Here is a 16915-nt window from a genome sequence, read left to right as displayed (position 1 = left end):
TAGACTTTGGGAGATAAGATAGTAAAGGTAGTAAGGGATCAAATAGGTAAATAGATAAGACATGGTAAATATCTTTGGATACAACAAAATGTATGAAATTTAATTGGAAAACAATATATATATATATATATATATATATATATATATATATATATATATATATATATATATATATATATATATAATGCAGCAGGCGAAAGAGAATGCAGAAGTTCAAAAATGAGGTATGTAAAAAGGGCAAAATGGTTATGTACGAAGGACCATAGGACAAGTGCAAGGTGGTAGAAGCTTATGTGACTCGGAGAAACGTAGATGCCACCTATATCAAAATGAAACAAAATGGAAGAAACATTGGGAGGACAGAGAAGCAAAGAAGGGAAAGCTGAAAGTTGAAAGTAATATATAAACTGGAGTCCAAAATTAAAGCACTAAACGGAAATTTTGCAAGGCTGCGTTTATTTTGCCACAAAACTGTATAAACAGGGGATAATAAAGTAGAAACAATGTAAAGGATACAGAACATAAACAAGTGCAACATGCATAACGGTAGACAAAAATGTTCTTCGTTTTTTCCAACTACGCGGATCTGCACGCATGTTCCGACCAATGGTTAATGTGTTCGGTGTGGGATGTGACCTTCTCTGGCAGCAATACAGGCCTTACAATACCCATTCTTCCTGCAAAGCTGCTCACAAGTCTTGAAGCGTGATTGGTGGACGCTGAGGTGATGCAACCCGCCTCCCTAGTGCATCCCGGATATGCTCTACGGTATTCAAATCGGGAGAGCGAGGAAGCCACGGCATGCTTGCAATATCTTGCGTTTCCAAGAAAACATCACCCACCCTCGCTTTATGAGGCCGAGCATTATCGTCCATCAGTAAGGAGTCCGGGCCCACAGCACGCCACAAGAACCGCACATTATGTCTCAAGATCTCGTCACGATACCCAACAGCAGTTGAACCTTGCCGATTCACCAACACAATTTCGTGAAGTGGTCAACATAACCCCTGCCCACACCATTAGGGACCCTCCACAATACTGGTCTCTTTCCACAACGCTTGGGTCCCGAAATCGCGTTCCACGTTCCCTCCAGATGCGAATCCGTCAATAACCACTCTCCAGACCGAATCGGGACTCATCTGTGAAAAGAACGTTATCCCACTGTTCGACCGTCCAGGTGGCATGTTGACGACCCCTCTTTAGACGCTCCCTTCTGTGAAGACGTGTTAGAGATACTCATACAGCAGATCTCCGACAATAAAGGTCACTCTGCTGAAGCCTTCTGTACACCGCTTGCTTCGTCACGACACCTCCTATGGAAGCTGCGAGATCAGATGCCAGTGGCCCTGCAGTACTAAGGCGGTACCGTCATATCCTTACAGCAAATAACGGTCCTTTCTCTCTGACGTCACACGTGGTCGGCCCTGCCCTGGTCTTCTGGATACAGTTTCGGTCTCTATAAACTGTTACCACATCCGAGAAACAACTGAACGATTCACATTAAGCCATCTGGTAACAGTCTGCAACGGTCCTGTTTCCTTTCTTCCTACGGCCCTCTACGGCAGAGAGCCGTCTTTTCTGTACCACACTGCACCGCCTGTGACACAGCGATTGTGGATGTGGGACTACCCAGCAAACAGTACCCCGTTTGATGCGTGCCCTGACGTCTCTGACGTGGTTGTCCGTTGATCTGAATGCCATCTGCCTTGCAGAACACGATCGTATGGACATCTTGCAGTCAGTATGACTACATCGTGAATTAGAAAAAGGACGGGGAAATAGCGGTTGGGGCTTTAATTTTCGACCCCGGTGTAATAGGTTGTACAAGAGAAACGAACTCGAAGATAGTGTTTTACGAAGGTAAGATTAATTAGATGATCAGATGGGAGATATGATACTACACCAGGGATTTGAGAGACCACTGAATGAACTAAGTCGAAACAGTGACCTTGAAGTAGAAGACATTCCCTCAAAATTACTGAGATCTCTTCCAGTTACAAAGAGGGCAGGTGCTGACAGGTGCGAATATAAGCGAACAATCAGTGTAATAAGTCATGGATGGGAAATACTAACAAAAAATGGAAAGACAGACAGAAACCTAACTTAGGGATGATATGCGGATTGCAAAGAAATGTAGGAGCTCGCGATGCAATACTGACCCTGCGACGTATCTTAGAAGATAGCTTTTATAGATACAGGGAAAGCTTCTCACGCCGGCCGTTGTGACCGAGCGGTTCTAGGCACTTCAGTTCGGAAACACGCTGCTGCTACGGTCGCAGGTTCGAATCATGCCTGGGGCATGGATGTGAGGGATGTCCTTAGGTTAGTTAGGTTTAAGTAGTTCTAAGTCTAGGGGACTGATGACCTGAGATGTTAAGTCCCATAGTGCTTAGAGTCATTTGAAAGCTCCTGACACTGTTGATTGATACGCACTATTTGAAATTCTGAAGGTAGAAAGTATAAATCACAGGGAGGAAAAGGTTATTTACAACTAGAACTGAAACCAGATTGGAATTATAAGAACCGAAGGACATGAAAAGTATGCAATGGTTGAGAAGGAGTGGGACAGGGTTACAGCGTATCCCCGACGTTATTCAATCCGTACATTGAGCAATTAGTAACGGAAACGAAGGAATAATTTGCAAGAGAATTAAAGTTCAGGAAGAAGAAATAAAAACGTTGCGGTTTTCTGATGATATAGTAATCCTGCCAGAGGCAGCAAAGCACATAGATCAGCTGGACGGAATGGATGGTGTCTTGAAAATAATTTATGAAATGAACATCACAGAAATAAAAGAGTGGTAATGGAATGTAGTCGAATTAAATCAGGCACTTCTTAAAGAATTTAGACTGTGAAATGAGACTTTAAAAGTAGTAGATGAGGTTTGCTATTTGGAGAGCAAAATGTCCCATGATGGCCGAAGCAGAGAAGATATAAAATTTGACTGGCTACAGCAAGAAAACATTCTGAAAAAGAGGAATTTGTTAACATGTAATATAGATTTAAGCGCTAGGAAGCCTTTCCTGAAGGTACTTTCTGGAGTATATTCTTATACAGAAGTGCAACTTAGACGATAAATAGGTCAAACGGAAGGACACTAAAAACTTTCGAAATGTGATGTTGCAGAAGAACGATGAGTAGTAGAGAGGTAGATCGAATAACTAATAAGGAGGTACTGAATAAAATGGGAGAAAAACTAAATTTATTGCACAACTTCACTAAAAGAAGGTATCGGGTTGTAAGCGGACCTGGGGGAGGGGGGGGGGGGTGTTTATCCACGAACGTCATTCACTTTGAGTAGGAATCATTAGTCTTGGATTACAATAGACTGTGATGCAGCTTTTGTTTTTACGACAGAAACTCGTCAGTGCACGTACTGACCCCGATATGTAGGTGGCGGATAAAAATAACACTGTGCCCCGAAATCTGAGGCGGCACCACGCCCAATTAGGCGCTACTGTGCTAAGCCCGGTCCGGTCCTGTGGCAGGGCTGCAGACGGCGGACCAGCTGGCTACTTAGACGCCGGCGGCCGCTATATAAGACACGCCGCAGCGCCCAGCTGCCAGAGCACTCCACGAGCCGCCTCCTCCGACGTCATGGCCTGCAAGGTGAGGAACAGGGAACACGTACACACAGTAGCAGCGCCTAGAGTTTCATACAGTTATTTGTAAACTCTAGAGACAATCTTTGAATCTTTTAGAGCATTATTCCTCATTAGAGCCGAAGACCGATTTTTCGAGTACCGTACGTGGCGATACTAAGCTCGTTAGTAGACAGACTGGCTTATCTTGCGTTTATACTTTTCTTAAAAATTCTTGTGTAGTTATATTTACCATTGTTGTTGTTGTGGTCTTCAGTCCTGAGACTGGTTTGATGCAGCTCTCCATGCTAATCCATACAGTAAAGCTGCATGCCCTCGGGAAAAATTACGGCTGTAGTTTCCCCTTGCTTTCAGCCGTTCGCAGTACCACAACAGCAAGGCCGTTTTGGTTAATGTTACAAGGCCAGATCAGTCAATCATCCAGACTGTTGCCCCTGCAACTACTGAAAAGGCTGCTGCCCCTCTTCAGGAACCACACCATAGCGGCTTGGAAATACCGTGACTGTTTCTGAAAATTTCAGTGAGGAATGAAGCTGCGACGGGCCATACTTCGGTATAAGGGGGGAAAAAGGGACGAAAATCTATAGAAATGATGTACATGTACATACAAACAAATGATTAAAATTTCAGAAAAATCGGATGATTTATTCAAGAGAACGAGCTTCACAAATTGAGCAAGTCAGTAATATGTTGGTCCATCTCTGGCCTTTACGCAAGTAGTTATTTCGCTTGGCATTGATTGATGAGTTGTTGGGTGTCCTCCTACGGGATATCTTGCCAAATTCTGTCTACTTGGAGCGTTATATCGTCAAAATCTCGAGCTGGTTGGAGGCCCCTGTCCAAAATGTTCCAAACGTTCTCCATTGGGGAGAGATCCGGCCACCTTGCTGGCCAAGGTAGGGTTTGTCAAGCACGAAGACAAGCAGCAGAAACTCTCGCCGTGTGCGGGCGGGCAGTATCTCGCTGAAATGTAAGCCCAGGATGGTTTGCCATGAATGGCAACAAAACAGGGTATAGAATACCGTCGACTACCGCTGTACTGTCTCGAGTCACATCTTCGGCCTGGAATCTCAATAGAACTGTCTTTTGTGATGAGCCCAGCTTCGAAATCAGGCACAATGACCAGCGGTAACATGCCTGGAGGTGCCCCAGACAGAATTGGATAGAAATCTGACTGTCGCCCGCCATACGGCCTAACAGCCACGAATGATGGTCTGGGATGGGATTTCTTTTCAGAGCAGGACCCGTTTGGTTGTCATCCACGGCATCCTTACAGCATAGTGGTAGGTCGACGATGTTACACGCTCCGTTTTGTTGCCCTTCACGGCAAGCCGTATTGGGCTTACATTTCAGCAAGATAATACCCGCTCACACACTGCTTGACTTGGTGCTTGCCAAACCCTATCTTGGCTAGCAAAGTGCGCTGGATATTTTCCCAAATGAGCGTGTTTGGAGCGTTATGGATAGGGCCTTGCAACTGGCTCGGGATTTTGAAGATCTAAAGCGCCAGTTGGACGGAACTTGGAACTACATCCCCAGGACCACCTCCAACAACTCTATCAGTCAACATCAAGCCGAATAACTGCAAACGTAAGGGCCGCCAGATGTGTACCAACGCGTTGTTTACCTGCTCAGTTAGTGGAGCACTCTGTCTTGGATAAATCATCCAGTGTTTACGAAACTGTAATCATTTGTTTGTCTGTAGACGTACTCACGTCTACCTATATCCATCTCGTTCTGATAATTGTTTCGTGGTGCGTTTTTTTTTCCTTACAGTGTATTTCTGGAGTAGTAAGTCAGTTCTACGTAATTATGCTGCTCCTCATTAAAATTCTAGTACCAATAAGGACAACAAATAACGAAGTTTTACTTTATACAATAAAGCAGGAAGAATACGTGATTAAAAATGTAGGTGATTTGGGGGCATACTGGGAGGGAAATCCAGTATACAGATCTGTCACCTCTGTCTGCAGCAACGACTCTAACCAGGCTGGGCATCGAAATGAATTGGGCTCACCATTCCACGCTGCTTCAATTGCAAGCCATAGTTCATCAGTTATAGAGGCTAGCGGATGGTGGCGTGCCAGTCTCTCAGCAACGTATGACCAGATGTTCACAGTGGGTGAGAGATCTGGAAAACGTGCAAACCACAGCAATAGTCGAACACTCTCTGAATCGAGATACATCAGGACAGCAAGGACAGCATGCGGAGTTCGATTATTTTTTGAAAGATAGTATCATGGAGACCTCCAAGAAGGGCACAGCCATAGGCTGAAACACTCTAGAAATGTCAAAAATCACTAGCTATTCGGTCCAGATGTGATCGTCTTGCGCACCCAGTGGCATTCCGTACTGTCACGCCTCGTGCTGGGGCAGTATGACGATACATAATGCGATATGGCTACGTTCGTTTTCATTCCATCCTCTGCAGACGTATATGTCCTTTGGGACTCGTCTGAAGGCACGACGTGCCAGCACTCCTGTGTCCGGTGTTGCAACACTCTTTGTGCCACCTCAATGGAAGGCGGAACAATGGTCGTTATGCTGACGAATGTTGTCCTCCAACCCTCATATTGTTGTCGGTAATGATACTTGTCTTGCTGCAAACAAGCACATTTATCTCCTGACTCGTTGCCTACATCAAGCGCGGCAGAGCGAACAATATGTCTGTACTCTCAGGCGCAAGTCGCGTGGGGCCACTGAGATCCAGTACGAAGCTGAGGATGGCACTGCTGAACCCATCAATTCCATAGTCACATGACACTCATGTTATTCGGACCAAGGTGGAAAGCACGCCAATTTTGCCTTTGCAGCTTGCTGTCTTCCTGGTGTTGCAAATTTTATGGCTAGAGTGTAGTTTCGGAAAGAGAACCTATCATCAGACGGAAGTCGGGTTCATCCTAAAAATTCTAGATTTCGATGACAAACAAACGATTTTTCTTGAAGAAATAATGTAAAATATGTACCATAATTCGTCACTGCCGTGTCAAATAAATTATTCATTCACGTATAATGTATGTGGCTGCAGTTTCCTCCCTCACAAACAGTTTTTGTGTAGGTTTCGCGTCATTTGTTCATCTTCTTGTGCCGCGCGGGTTAGCCGCGCAGACTAGGACGTCTTGTCACCGTTCGCGCGGCTCTCCCCGTCAGAGGTCGGAGGTTCGAGTTCTCCCTCGGGCATGGGTGTGTGGGTGTTGTCCTTACTGTGTGTTAGTTTAAGTTAGGTTAAATAGTGTGTAAGCTTAGCGACCGATGACCTCAGCAGTTTGGTCCATAAGATCTTATCACAAATTTCCGTATTTTTGTTTTTAGCAATTCGTTGTTGCGTGCTATCGAAAATGATTCATGGTTCTTGAGCAGTACAGGCAGTCGAGTGTAGTCCTTTCGGGAACGGCCACGCACCAACTAAGCGGGCGCTAGTAAACGCGTATGACGCCGGTTTGCGAAGTATCCTTTCAACTGATGTCTTAAAATCAAGAGTAATGCTTGCGGAGATGTAAGTAAACTGCGATTCAACTAAGAAAGAAACGTGAGCTAGCGTAAGCAGCTAAAATCAGGCAATAAAATGTTATACACTGATTCTGTCAAGAGAGCGGGACTAGAACCTCAGCTATTATTTTGTAAATTACTGTTGAATGACGTGGCTTATCCCAGAGTGCAAGGATCAATGTGGTAGAGATTAAATGGTGTTAGTGCATATCAAAATGGTTCAAATGGTTCTGAGCACTATGGGATTCAACACCTGAGGTCATCAGTCCCCTAGAAATGGTTCAAACGGCTCTGAGCACTATGGGACTTAACTTCTAAGGTCGTCAGTCCCCTATAACTCAGAACTACTTAAACCTAACTAACCTAAGGACATCACAAACATCCATGCCCGAGGCAGGATTCGAACCTGCGACCGTAGCGGTCGCGTGGTTCCAAACTGAAGCGCCTAGAAACGCTCGGCTACAGCGGCCGGCTGAGTGCATATCAACAACTAGGATTAACTTAGAATGTGAAGCCAGTAAGAGATAATGTCCTGGGATCGCACAATATTCAGTAGGCTGACTCCTAGCATCTGCAGTTAGGTGGTTCTTAGTGTGTGCTGTAGTTTACGAGCACTACCCTTATTCAGAGACACAGTTTCTAGATCGTAAATCGTAACTGGTAATATGCACACTCACTTGCGTGCAGAAATTTAGGAGGAAAGTAACTTCCGCGTGATGTGTCACTGCAAAGAAACATAGCTCGATACATAGAATGAAATGTTACAGTACAGTATGGTGTATAACAGTGCAGAAGATAACTGAAAGAATTATGTAATGAGAGGGAAAGAAATGACAGTTATGTTCAAAGACAATAATTACATTGATGTGAGTGCGTTTTATGATGGTCCCCTGGACATTACAAACGGTGGGACACGATTCTAATAGGGTGGGTGATCACCACGGACGCCACTGCATGCACTGCAACGTGCTCTCATGCTGGCAACAAGGCTGGTCTGGAGTTCTCCTGGTAGGGCGTTCCATTTTTCCAGCTCCGCGGATGACAGCTGCTGGATGTTCTTTGGTGCATGTCCTTCTGCAATATGTCCCCTATACGTCCCAGACGTGACCCATGGGATGTAAGTCGGGTAACGGACAGGCCAGTCCATTCGCGGAATATCCTCTAGTTCCACGAGCTGCTCCACCTGTGCTGTCCGATGCGGTCGTGCATTGTCACCCATAAAAATTAAGCCAGGGGCGAATCCACCTCTGGAGAGACGCACGGCCGCAAGGGGTAGCCGTGCGGTCTTAGGAGTCTTGTCACGGTCCGCGCGGCTCCCCTCGTCGGAGGTTCGAGTCCTCCCTCGGGCATGGGAGTGTGTGTCGTCCTTAGCGTAAGGTCGATTAAATAGAGTGTAAGCTTAGGAACTGATGACCTCAGCAGTTTGGTCCCATAAGACCTTACCACAAAAAAAAGACGCACGTGCGATAGAAGTACAGTGTCACAAAAAGCTTGTCCGGTGAGTGTACCGTCTTCAAAGATTTGGCACTCAATACGCTCATGCAGTATCATACCTCGCTACACCATAACACCTGGACCACCAAAACGAACGTCTTCGATACTGTTCTTGGGCGCATTAAGAGTGGTCATACAGCAGTTCTTTCTGTGTATGGTCCAAGTTTCATCGAGTTACGTTATTTGGCAGTGACACATCAGCGAAAAATTACATTCGTGCTACGTTTTGAACACAAGTGTATTACTGATATTGGTTTTTAGGGTTACTATGACAGCTTAAATCAGGATTTCAACTTCTCCCCTCCAGAATGCGAGTGCGGGTCTTACACATCGCACCAGCGTAGCTTTTGTGGTGGCTGTAGGTGTTATAGGCATGGAAATAATTATAGAGGAAAACAGTGAAATTCTATAGAGGTAAAAGTGAGCGTACAGATGAATGGCAGTAGAGGTAACTGTTCTGAACTGGCAGATGCAGGACAGCAGAGGTAATGTGGATGAGGCGTCATTGTTCTGCATGTGTCAGAACACGAAACTCGCTGGTGCTAGTGACCACTGCTTCAGCCGCTGCCTCGTCGATGACAAGGATATTAGGTATGGAGCTCAGACCTAGATAGCACAACGATTGGGAAGTAATCGACGGTGTCCTTTTCAAAGAAACTATTTCAGTCGCTGTAGGGGAAATCACGGGGAGCCAAAATTTGAATCGCTTTAAGGGGATTTGAAACGCTAGAGCGTGATTTCTGTGTCTTATCTGCGGCCTCACTCCGCCACCTCTCTCTCATTAGATACACTCCTGGAAATGGAAAAAAGAACACATTGACACCGGTGTGTCAGACCCACCATACTTGCTCCGGACACTGCGAGAGGGCTGTACAAGCAATGATCACACGCACGGCACAGCGGACACACCAGGAACCGCGGTGTTGGCCGTCGAATGGCGCTAGCTGCGCAGCATTTGTGCACCGCCGCCGTCAGTGTCAGCCAGTTTGCCGTGGCATACGGAGCTCCATCGCAGTCTTTAACACTGGTAGCATGCCGCGACAGCGTGGACGTGAACCGTATGTGCAGTTGACGGACTTTGAGCGAGGGCGTATAGTGGGCATGCGGGAGGCCGGGTGGACGTACCGCCGAATTGCTCAACACGTGGGGCGTGAGGTCTCCACAGTACATCGATGTTGACGCCAGTGGTCGGCGGAAGGTGCACGTGCCCGTCGACCTGGGACCGGACCGCAGTGACGCACGGATGCACGCCAAGACCGTAGGATCCTACGCAGTGCCGTAGGGGACCGCACCGCCACTTCCCAGCAAATTAGGGACACTGTTGCTCCTGGGGTATCGGCGAGGACCATTCGCAACCGTCTCCATGAAGCTGGGCTACGGTCCCGCACACCGTTAGGCCGTCTTCCGCTCACGCCCCAACATCGTGCAGCCCGCCTCCAGTGGTGCCGCGACAGGCGTGAATGGAGGGACGAATGGAGACGTGTCGTCTTCATCGATGAGAGTCGCTTCTGCCTTGGTGCCAATGATGGTCGTATGCGTGTTTGGCGCCGTGCAGGTGAGCGCCACAATCAGGACTGCATACGACCGAGGCACACAGGGCCAACACCCGGCATCATGGTGTGGGGAGCGATCTCCTACACTGGCCGTACACCACTGGTGATCGTCGAGGGGACACTGAATAGTGCAAGGTACATCTAAACCGTCATCGAACCCATCGTTCTACCATTCCTAGACCGGCAAGGGAACTTGCTGTTCCAACAGGACAATGCACGTCCGCATGTATCCCGTGCCACCCAACGTGCTCTAGAAGGTGTAAGTCAACTACCCTGGCCAGCAAGATCTCCGGATCTGTCCCCCATTGAGCATGTTTGGGACTGGATGAAGCGTCGTCTCACGCGGTCTGAACGTCCAGCACGAACGCTGGTCCAACTGAGGCGCCAGGTGGAAATGGCATGGCAAGCCGTTCCACAGGACTACATCCAGCATCTCTACGATCGTCTCCATGGGAGAATAGCAGCCTGCATTGCTGCGAAAGGTGGATATACACTGTACTAGTGCCGACATTGTGCATGCTCTGTTGCCTGTGTGTATGTGCCTGTGGTTCTGTCAGTGTGATCATGTGATGTATCTGACCCCAGGAATGTGTCAATAAAGTTTCCCCTTCCTGGGACAATGAATTCACGGTGTTCTTATTTCAATTTCCAGGAGTGTAGTATTAGAGGACGGACGCGTGAGCATCTCACATCTCTCTCGACCATTAATGTCGACTTTCGAAAAGAGAGCCGCTATTTCTCCATCAAGTAGCTCCTCAGTTATTCAGACTAGTCGCCGTGACATTTTTTTCACCGATATTGGGATTTTAGCTAGCGTTCTCGATGCAACAATGTTGTCGATTTGGTCTAACAGGAAAAGGGAAGAGTGTCCATGAGAGGTAGTCATAAACATTTCAACTATCGTATCGAAAAGAAAAATCCATGTTGTTATTTTTTGCCGGCCGCTGGTGGCCGAGCGGTTCTGGCGCTCCAGTCTGGAACCGCACGACCGCTACGGTCGCAGGTTCGAATCCTGCCTCGGGCATGGATGTGTCTGTTGTCCTTAGGTTAGTTAGGTTTAAGTAGTTCTAGGGGACTTATGACCTCAGCAGTTGAGTCCCATAGTGCTCAGAGTCATTTTTGTTATTTTTTGTTTGTTTCTTTACATGTATATGCTTGAAGCTCTGGTACATCGAAATCCACACGCCAGTGTATCGTAGCTTGCCGCAAGAAGACACAAGACTATGGCGCAGACCACTCGTAGTGGAGCTGGGTTGCGTCATTTTGTCTTGTCTTCTCTGGCGGTCTGGTAAAGTACTCTGACACGCAGATTCCAGTATGTACCAGGGCTGCAGGCATATATCTACAAACAAACAAACAAACAAACGAAAAATACGAAAAATCAGTGTGTGTCGTACAGTGATGTAATGTTCCTTCGGACATGTATGGAATGTACGCACGTACGAGTGCAGGTTGTGACACATGGACAACGACGTATGGAAGTTTGGGTCTGGCGGTGATTCGTGCTGGGATGGCCGAAGCTGTTAAGGCGACCGCTCGCGATTTGCGGGAAATCCGGGGTCGAGTCCCGGTCCGGCATAAATCTGCTTTGTCATAATTCCAATATACAGTTGAAAAAGGTTAATGTTCTCAACTGCTAATGTGTTTCCTCTATAAACAAATAATTACGTAACTTTATTTTCTCAAGGTGGTTACTACGACTCTGTGATTACCCTTTGTACGTTATCAGAAGTAGGTCGCTCGTACTCCTACTGATCAAGTGCCTGGCGATTAACAGTGTAGCAACTATTGTAGAATATGTTAATAAGAAAAACTGAAGAAACATTGAAATTGGTTGCCTAATGGACAGACCCTCAATAGCTAGTAGTGTTTTGCTGGAGAGGACCAGAAAACGGTCTTCAGAGTATAGTCCACGACATAATATTAATTCACCCAGTGTTACTCTGACGTTTGTCTACAAAGGTCAGAAATAGTGCAATTTCTCTTGCATTGTTACTATGGGCGTCACACTTTGCCGAACGCTCGACATTCAGGCACGTTAGTAAAATAAACTATTAGTTGTGAGCACCCATTTGCTCTTTCGCTAAAAGCGCATGTTTCTGCAGTAAGAAGGTGACAAAATTTATGGGATACCTCCTAATATCGCATCCGACCTATTTCCCCGGACTATTGCAGCAACGCCAAATGGCATGGACTCAACAACATGTTGGAAGTCTCCTGCAGAAATATTGACCCATTCTGCCTCTTATAGCCGTCCATAATTCCGAAAGTGTTGCCGGTGCAGGGCTTTGTTCACGAACTGACCTCTCGATTACGTCCCATAACTGTTCGATGGGATTTATATTGGCCGATCTGGATGGCTAAATCATTCGCTCGAATCGTCCAGAATATTTTTCAAATCAATCGCGGACAGTTGTTTCCCAGTTACATGACGCATTGTCACCCATAAAAATTCCGCCATTGTTTGGAAATGTTTGGGAACATGAACTCAATGAATGGCTGGAAACGTTCTTCAAGTAGCCGAACATAACCATTTGCATTCGATGATAAGTTCAGTTGGAGCAGAGGTCCCAGTCCATTCCATGTAAACACAGCCCTCACCATTATGGAGCCACAATCAGCCTGAACGGTGCCTCGTTTACAACTTGAGTTCACGGTTTCGTGTAGTCTACTCCACATTCGAACCCCACCATCAGCTCTTACCAACTGAAATTGGGATTCATCTGACGGCCGGCCGCGGTAGCCGAGCGGTTCTAGGCGCTCAGTCCGGAGCCGCACGACTGCTTCGGACGCAGGTTCGAATCCTGCCGCGGGCATGGATGTGTGTGATGTCTTTAGGTTAGTTAGGTTTAAGAAGTTCTAAGTTCTAGGGGACTGATGACCTCAGATATTAAGTCCCATAGTGCTCAGGCCACGGTTTTCCAGTCGCCCAGGCTCCGACTGATATGGTCACGAGGCCATGAGAGGCGCTGTAGGCTACGTTTTGCCGTTAGCAAAGACACGGACGCATCTGTCGTCTGTAGCCATAGCCCATTAATGCCAAATTTCGCCGCACTCTCCTAACGGATACGTGCTATGTACATCCCACATGGATTTCTGCGGTTATTTCACGCCATGTTGTTTGTATGTTAGCACTGAGAACACTACGCAAACGCCGCTGCTTTGTCCTTGGTGAGAAGTAATTCCTGAAATTATGTATTCTCGGCACACTCTTGACACCGTAGATCTCGGGATATTGGCTGCCCTAACGATTTACGTAATGGAATGTCCTATGCTTCTAACTGCAACTACCATTCCTCTTTCAAAGTCTGTTAATTCTCATCGATTGGCCATAATCAGATCGGAAACTATTTCGCATGAAACAAGTCAGCGCAAAAGATAGCTCCGCCAATGCACTGCCCTATGCTTCTGTACGCGATACTACCGCCATCTGTACATGTGCATATTTCTTTTGTCACTTCAGTGTGTTTCACGTGTGGGGTATGTATTTAAGTGCAGTGTTTTCTTTCCTCCTGCAGCTGTTCATCCTCGCCGCCCTCGTGGCCGTGGCCCGCGCCGGCTACCTGGGCGCCCCCGCCGTCTACGCCCCCGGCCCTGCCATCGCCGCCGGCGCCTACGCCGCCCCCGTGGCCTACGCCGCCCCCGCCCTTCGTGCTGCTCCCCTTGCCGTTGCCGCCCCCGCTGTGAGAGCCGTCGCGGCGCCCGCCGCCGTGGCCGCCGAGTACGACCCCAACCCCCAGTACAGCTTCGGCTACAGCGTGTCTGACGCCATCACCGGAGACTCCAAGGCCCAGCAGGAGAGTCGCAGTGGAGACGTTGTCCAGGGCAGCTACAGCGTTGCCGAGCCCGACGGCTCCATCCGCGTCGTCGACTACACCGCCGACCCCGTCAACGGCTTCAACGCCGTCGTGCACAAGGAGGCTGGTGTGCACGCCGGCCCCGCCATCGCCGCTGCCCCCGCCATCGCTGCCGCCCCCATCGCTAGGGCTGCGTACGCTGCCCCCGCCCTGGCCTACGGCAAAGCTTACCTTGGTTAAACACTCCCAGCATGTATATTGACTAGAACATCCACCTTGTACAAATTTTTTCATTTCATCTTCTAGTTCAATGTGCTAAAATAAACGTTGAACGTATATCTTAATTTGGTTTACAACCTTGATTTATAGTTTATCTGCCAAGTCAACAGAAATCTTTCATTGTTCCGTTAACTACAGCAGGAAAAATGACATGAAATATTTAAGTGCTTGGTGTAAACATACAAATAACCCTTGGTCTCAAAGGTTTCATACCAGACTACATGAACTGTCCTTATAAAATGAAGAATCTCAAGCAGAGAACACTTCACTAATCCATGAAAATGTTATCAATAACGCTTTTATTGCTTTCATATTTCTATTTCTATTTCTTTGACAGACAGGAGCGCATCAAGGAGATGCTGAAAAAGTGGCACATGCTTGAACGTATCTGACGAATGCGTAGTTAGAAAGTTTTAAGAAACAGCTTTAAGCAAAAAAATGTGTGTGAAATCTTATGTGACTTAACTGCTAAGGTCATCAGTCCCTAAGTTTATACTCTACTTAGCCTAAATTATCCTAAGGACAAACACACACACCCATGCCCGAAGGAGGACTCGAACCTCCGCTGGGACCAGCCGCACAGTCCATGACTGCAGCGCCTTAGACTGCTCGGCTAATCCCGCGCGGCAGCTTTAAGCAAGGAATCTAGAAACACGAGGGCTATTCGTTTATTAAGGTCCGATCGGACGCGAAATGAAAACTACAGTGACAAGCAAAAACGTTTCATCTGCAACAGGCAGCTACACATTTCGGCCACTTCTCTACGTAGCCACCGCTTCAGTTTAAGACATTTGTCATAACGTTGTACTGGCCTTCCAGTACCCTCATCATAGGAGGCAGCCATCCACCTGTACCATTCACCATTTTCCTTCACTGGTCTGTAGTCGTTGTCTGTGCCAAAATGTTGTGTTCATAGGCATTGGTTTATATGGGCAGCGATGAAACTGTGAGGGAACAAAGTTCAGGATGATCAAACACTACCCATCGAAAACGCTGTAGGAGCTTCATTGTCCCTGCAGCGTACGGCTGAGAATTTTCGTTAAGAAGGAAATGATCACAGTTATGTTATGTGGGCTGCATGAAATCAGGCGAAATCTCTTAGCAGGCAATCATACTTGGTGGAAAATACTGTTTTCCTGACATCTTTACGTGCTCACCGTGTGCTCAGAACTAAAAAAAACAATATGACTTTATCGACAGGCATACTAGACACACTGGCCAACATATGTGTGCAAAGCTTCATCGAATTTTCAGTGTGGTTTCTATTGTGGGACCAAACGGACCTTAATAAACGAATAGCGCACGTGTATTACAACCTCCCTGTGTATTACTCACGTAGTGACACTGAAGATAAGACTTATTACAACCCACACAGAGGCGTTTAAGCAACCATTGTTCCTGCACTCCATGCGTGACTGGAATGGGAAGAACCCCTAAGACTGATACAGTGGGAAGTACACTCTGGCCTGTACTTCCTAATGATTTAGTGGTTTGCAGGGTATAGCTTAGAGGTAAATGAGGACGAATGAGTATTCCTTACAATGTACTTCGCTTTTAAAGTGTAGAACACTAACGTTGCGGTACGAAGTGTATATAGCAGGAAATTGTAGGCCTCACCTAGGATTGTATCTCCTCTACTCGGACTCTCCTGGACGCCCGTCTCATTATGAACATTCCTGATGGTGACTCAGGTACCAACAAAAGGAGCACTGGGCTACTGTTCGTTAAAAGGAGAGTTGAAATCTTCATACGACAATCCTCGGTTACACTTTCTGTGGCTTCCGTAAATCTCTACATTTAATAACGACATGACGGATTCCTTCCTCATTTTTGCTTGTTCCAAGCCTGACCTCTGTTGCTAACGAACTCGTCCTCGGCGGGTCACTACACTCAAATATTCTTACGGAGGTTGCAAATACCGCTTCACTTGTAAGGGTCTTTTTATTTAAAACACGACCGGTTTCGGCCTCTTATGCCCATAATCAGGTGTTATATTGAAAATAAACAAGACAATTAGTTTTTACACACAGTAGGGCACACAAAAAGCAAAAACGAAGTTCCATATAAAATTTTAGAAACCGGCGGTCGGGCTAACTGCGGTAAAACCTAAGTCAGTAGCAAAGAGACGCCGGGCCAGTACTACTAAGGACGACTGTCTAGGTAAAGAAATACGCAATGAACACCAGGATGCTCACACTTTGTGCTGTAGTCCCGAGGCCGCGGTGGGCGAGTACAGGACGCGGTGTATCATCAGCGAGCGCAGAGCTCGGAGTAGCGTACACGAAGGGGAATGATGATGATGATATTTGGTTTGTGAAGCGCTCAACTGCGCGGTTAGCAGCGGCCGTACAAATTCCCAGTCTTTACACAGCCCAGACTCGCCACTTTCACAGATGATAATGAAATGATGCGGATAACACGAACACACAGTCCCCGAGCGGAGCAAATCACCGACCCTGCTGGGAATTGAACTTGGGACCCCATCATCGGGAGGCAGCAACGCTAACCATTAACCACGAGCTGTGGAAACGCGAAGAGGGACGCAAACTGGTAATCCAGAGCGGAAAAAGTACTGCCATCTGTTGACGGAAAGAAGATCTCGGGGCCACTAGCCCGGCTGTTCACAATCTGAATTAGTGATTTACGAGGGCTATTGGGAACGTAAGGTCGAGTCGGGCGCGAAATATAAACCACAGTGAA

The 16915-nt window shown here is 47.0% G+C and overlaps 1 protein-coding gene across 1 annotated transcript; it reads left to right on the top strand.

Annotated features, from left to right (window-relative positions):
- Positions 1-3580: 3580 nt before the first annotated feature.
- LOC126234410 (cuticle protein 21-like) lies at positions 3581-14280 on the top strand. The gene is made up of 2 exons (XM_049943101.1): positions 3581-3610; positions 13658-14280. The coding sequence occupies exons 1-2, from the start codon at positions 3599-3601 to the stop codon at positions 14174-14176; spliced, it is 531 nt and encodes a 176-aa protein (XP_049799058.1). The 5' UTR covers positions 3581-3598; the 3' UTR covers positions 14177-14280.
- Positions 14281-16915: the final 2635 nt, after the last annotated feature.

Source organism: Schistocerca nitens, chromosome 2 (assembly GCF_023898315.1).
Source record: "Schistocerca nitens isolate TAMUIC-IGC-003100 chromosome 2, iqSchNite1.1, whole genome shotgun sequence".
Classification (NCBI taxonomy): Eukaryota; Metazoa; Arthropoda; class Insecta; order Orthoptera; family Acrididae; genus Schistocerca; species Schistocerca nitens.
The sequence above is the reverse complement of the archived record's forward strand: the minus strand, read 5'-3'. Positions and strand labels throughout refer to the sequence as shown.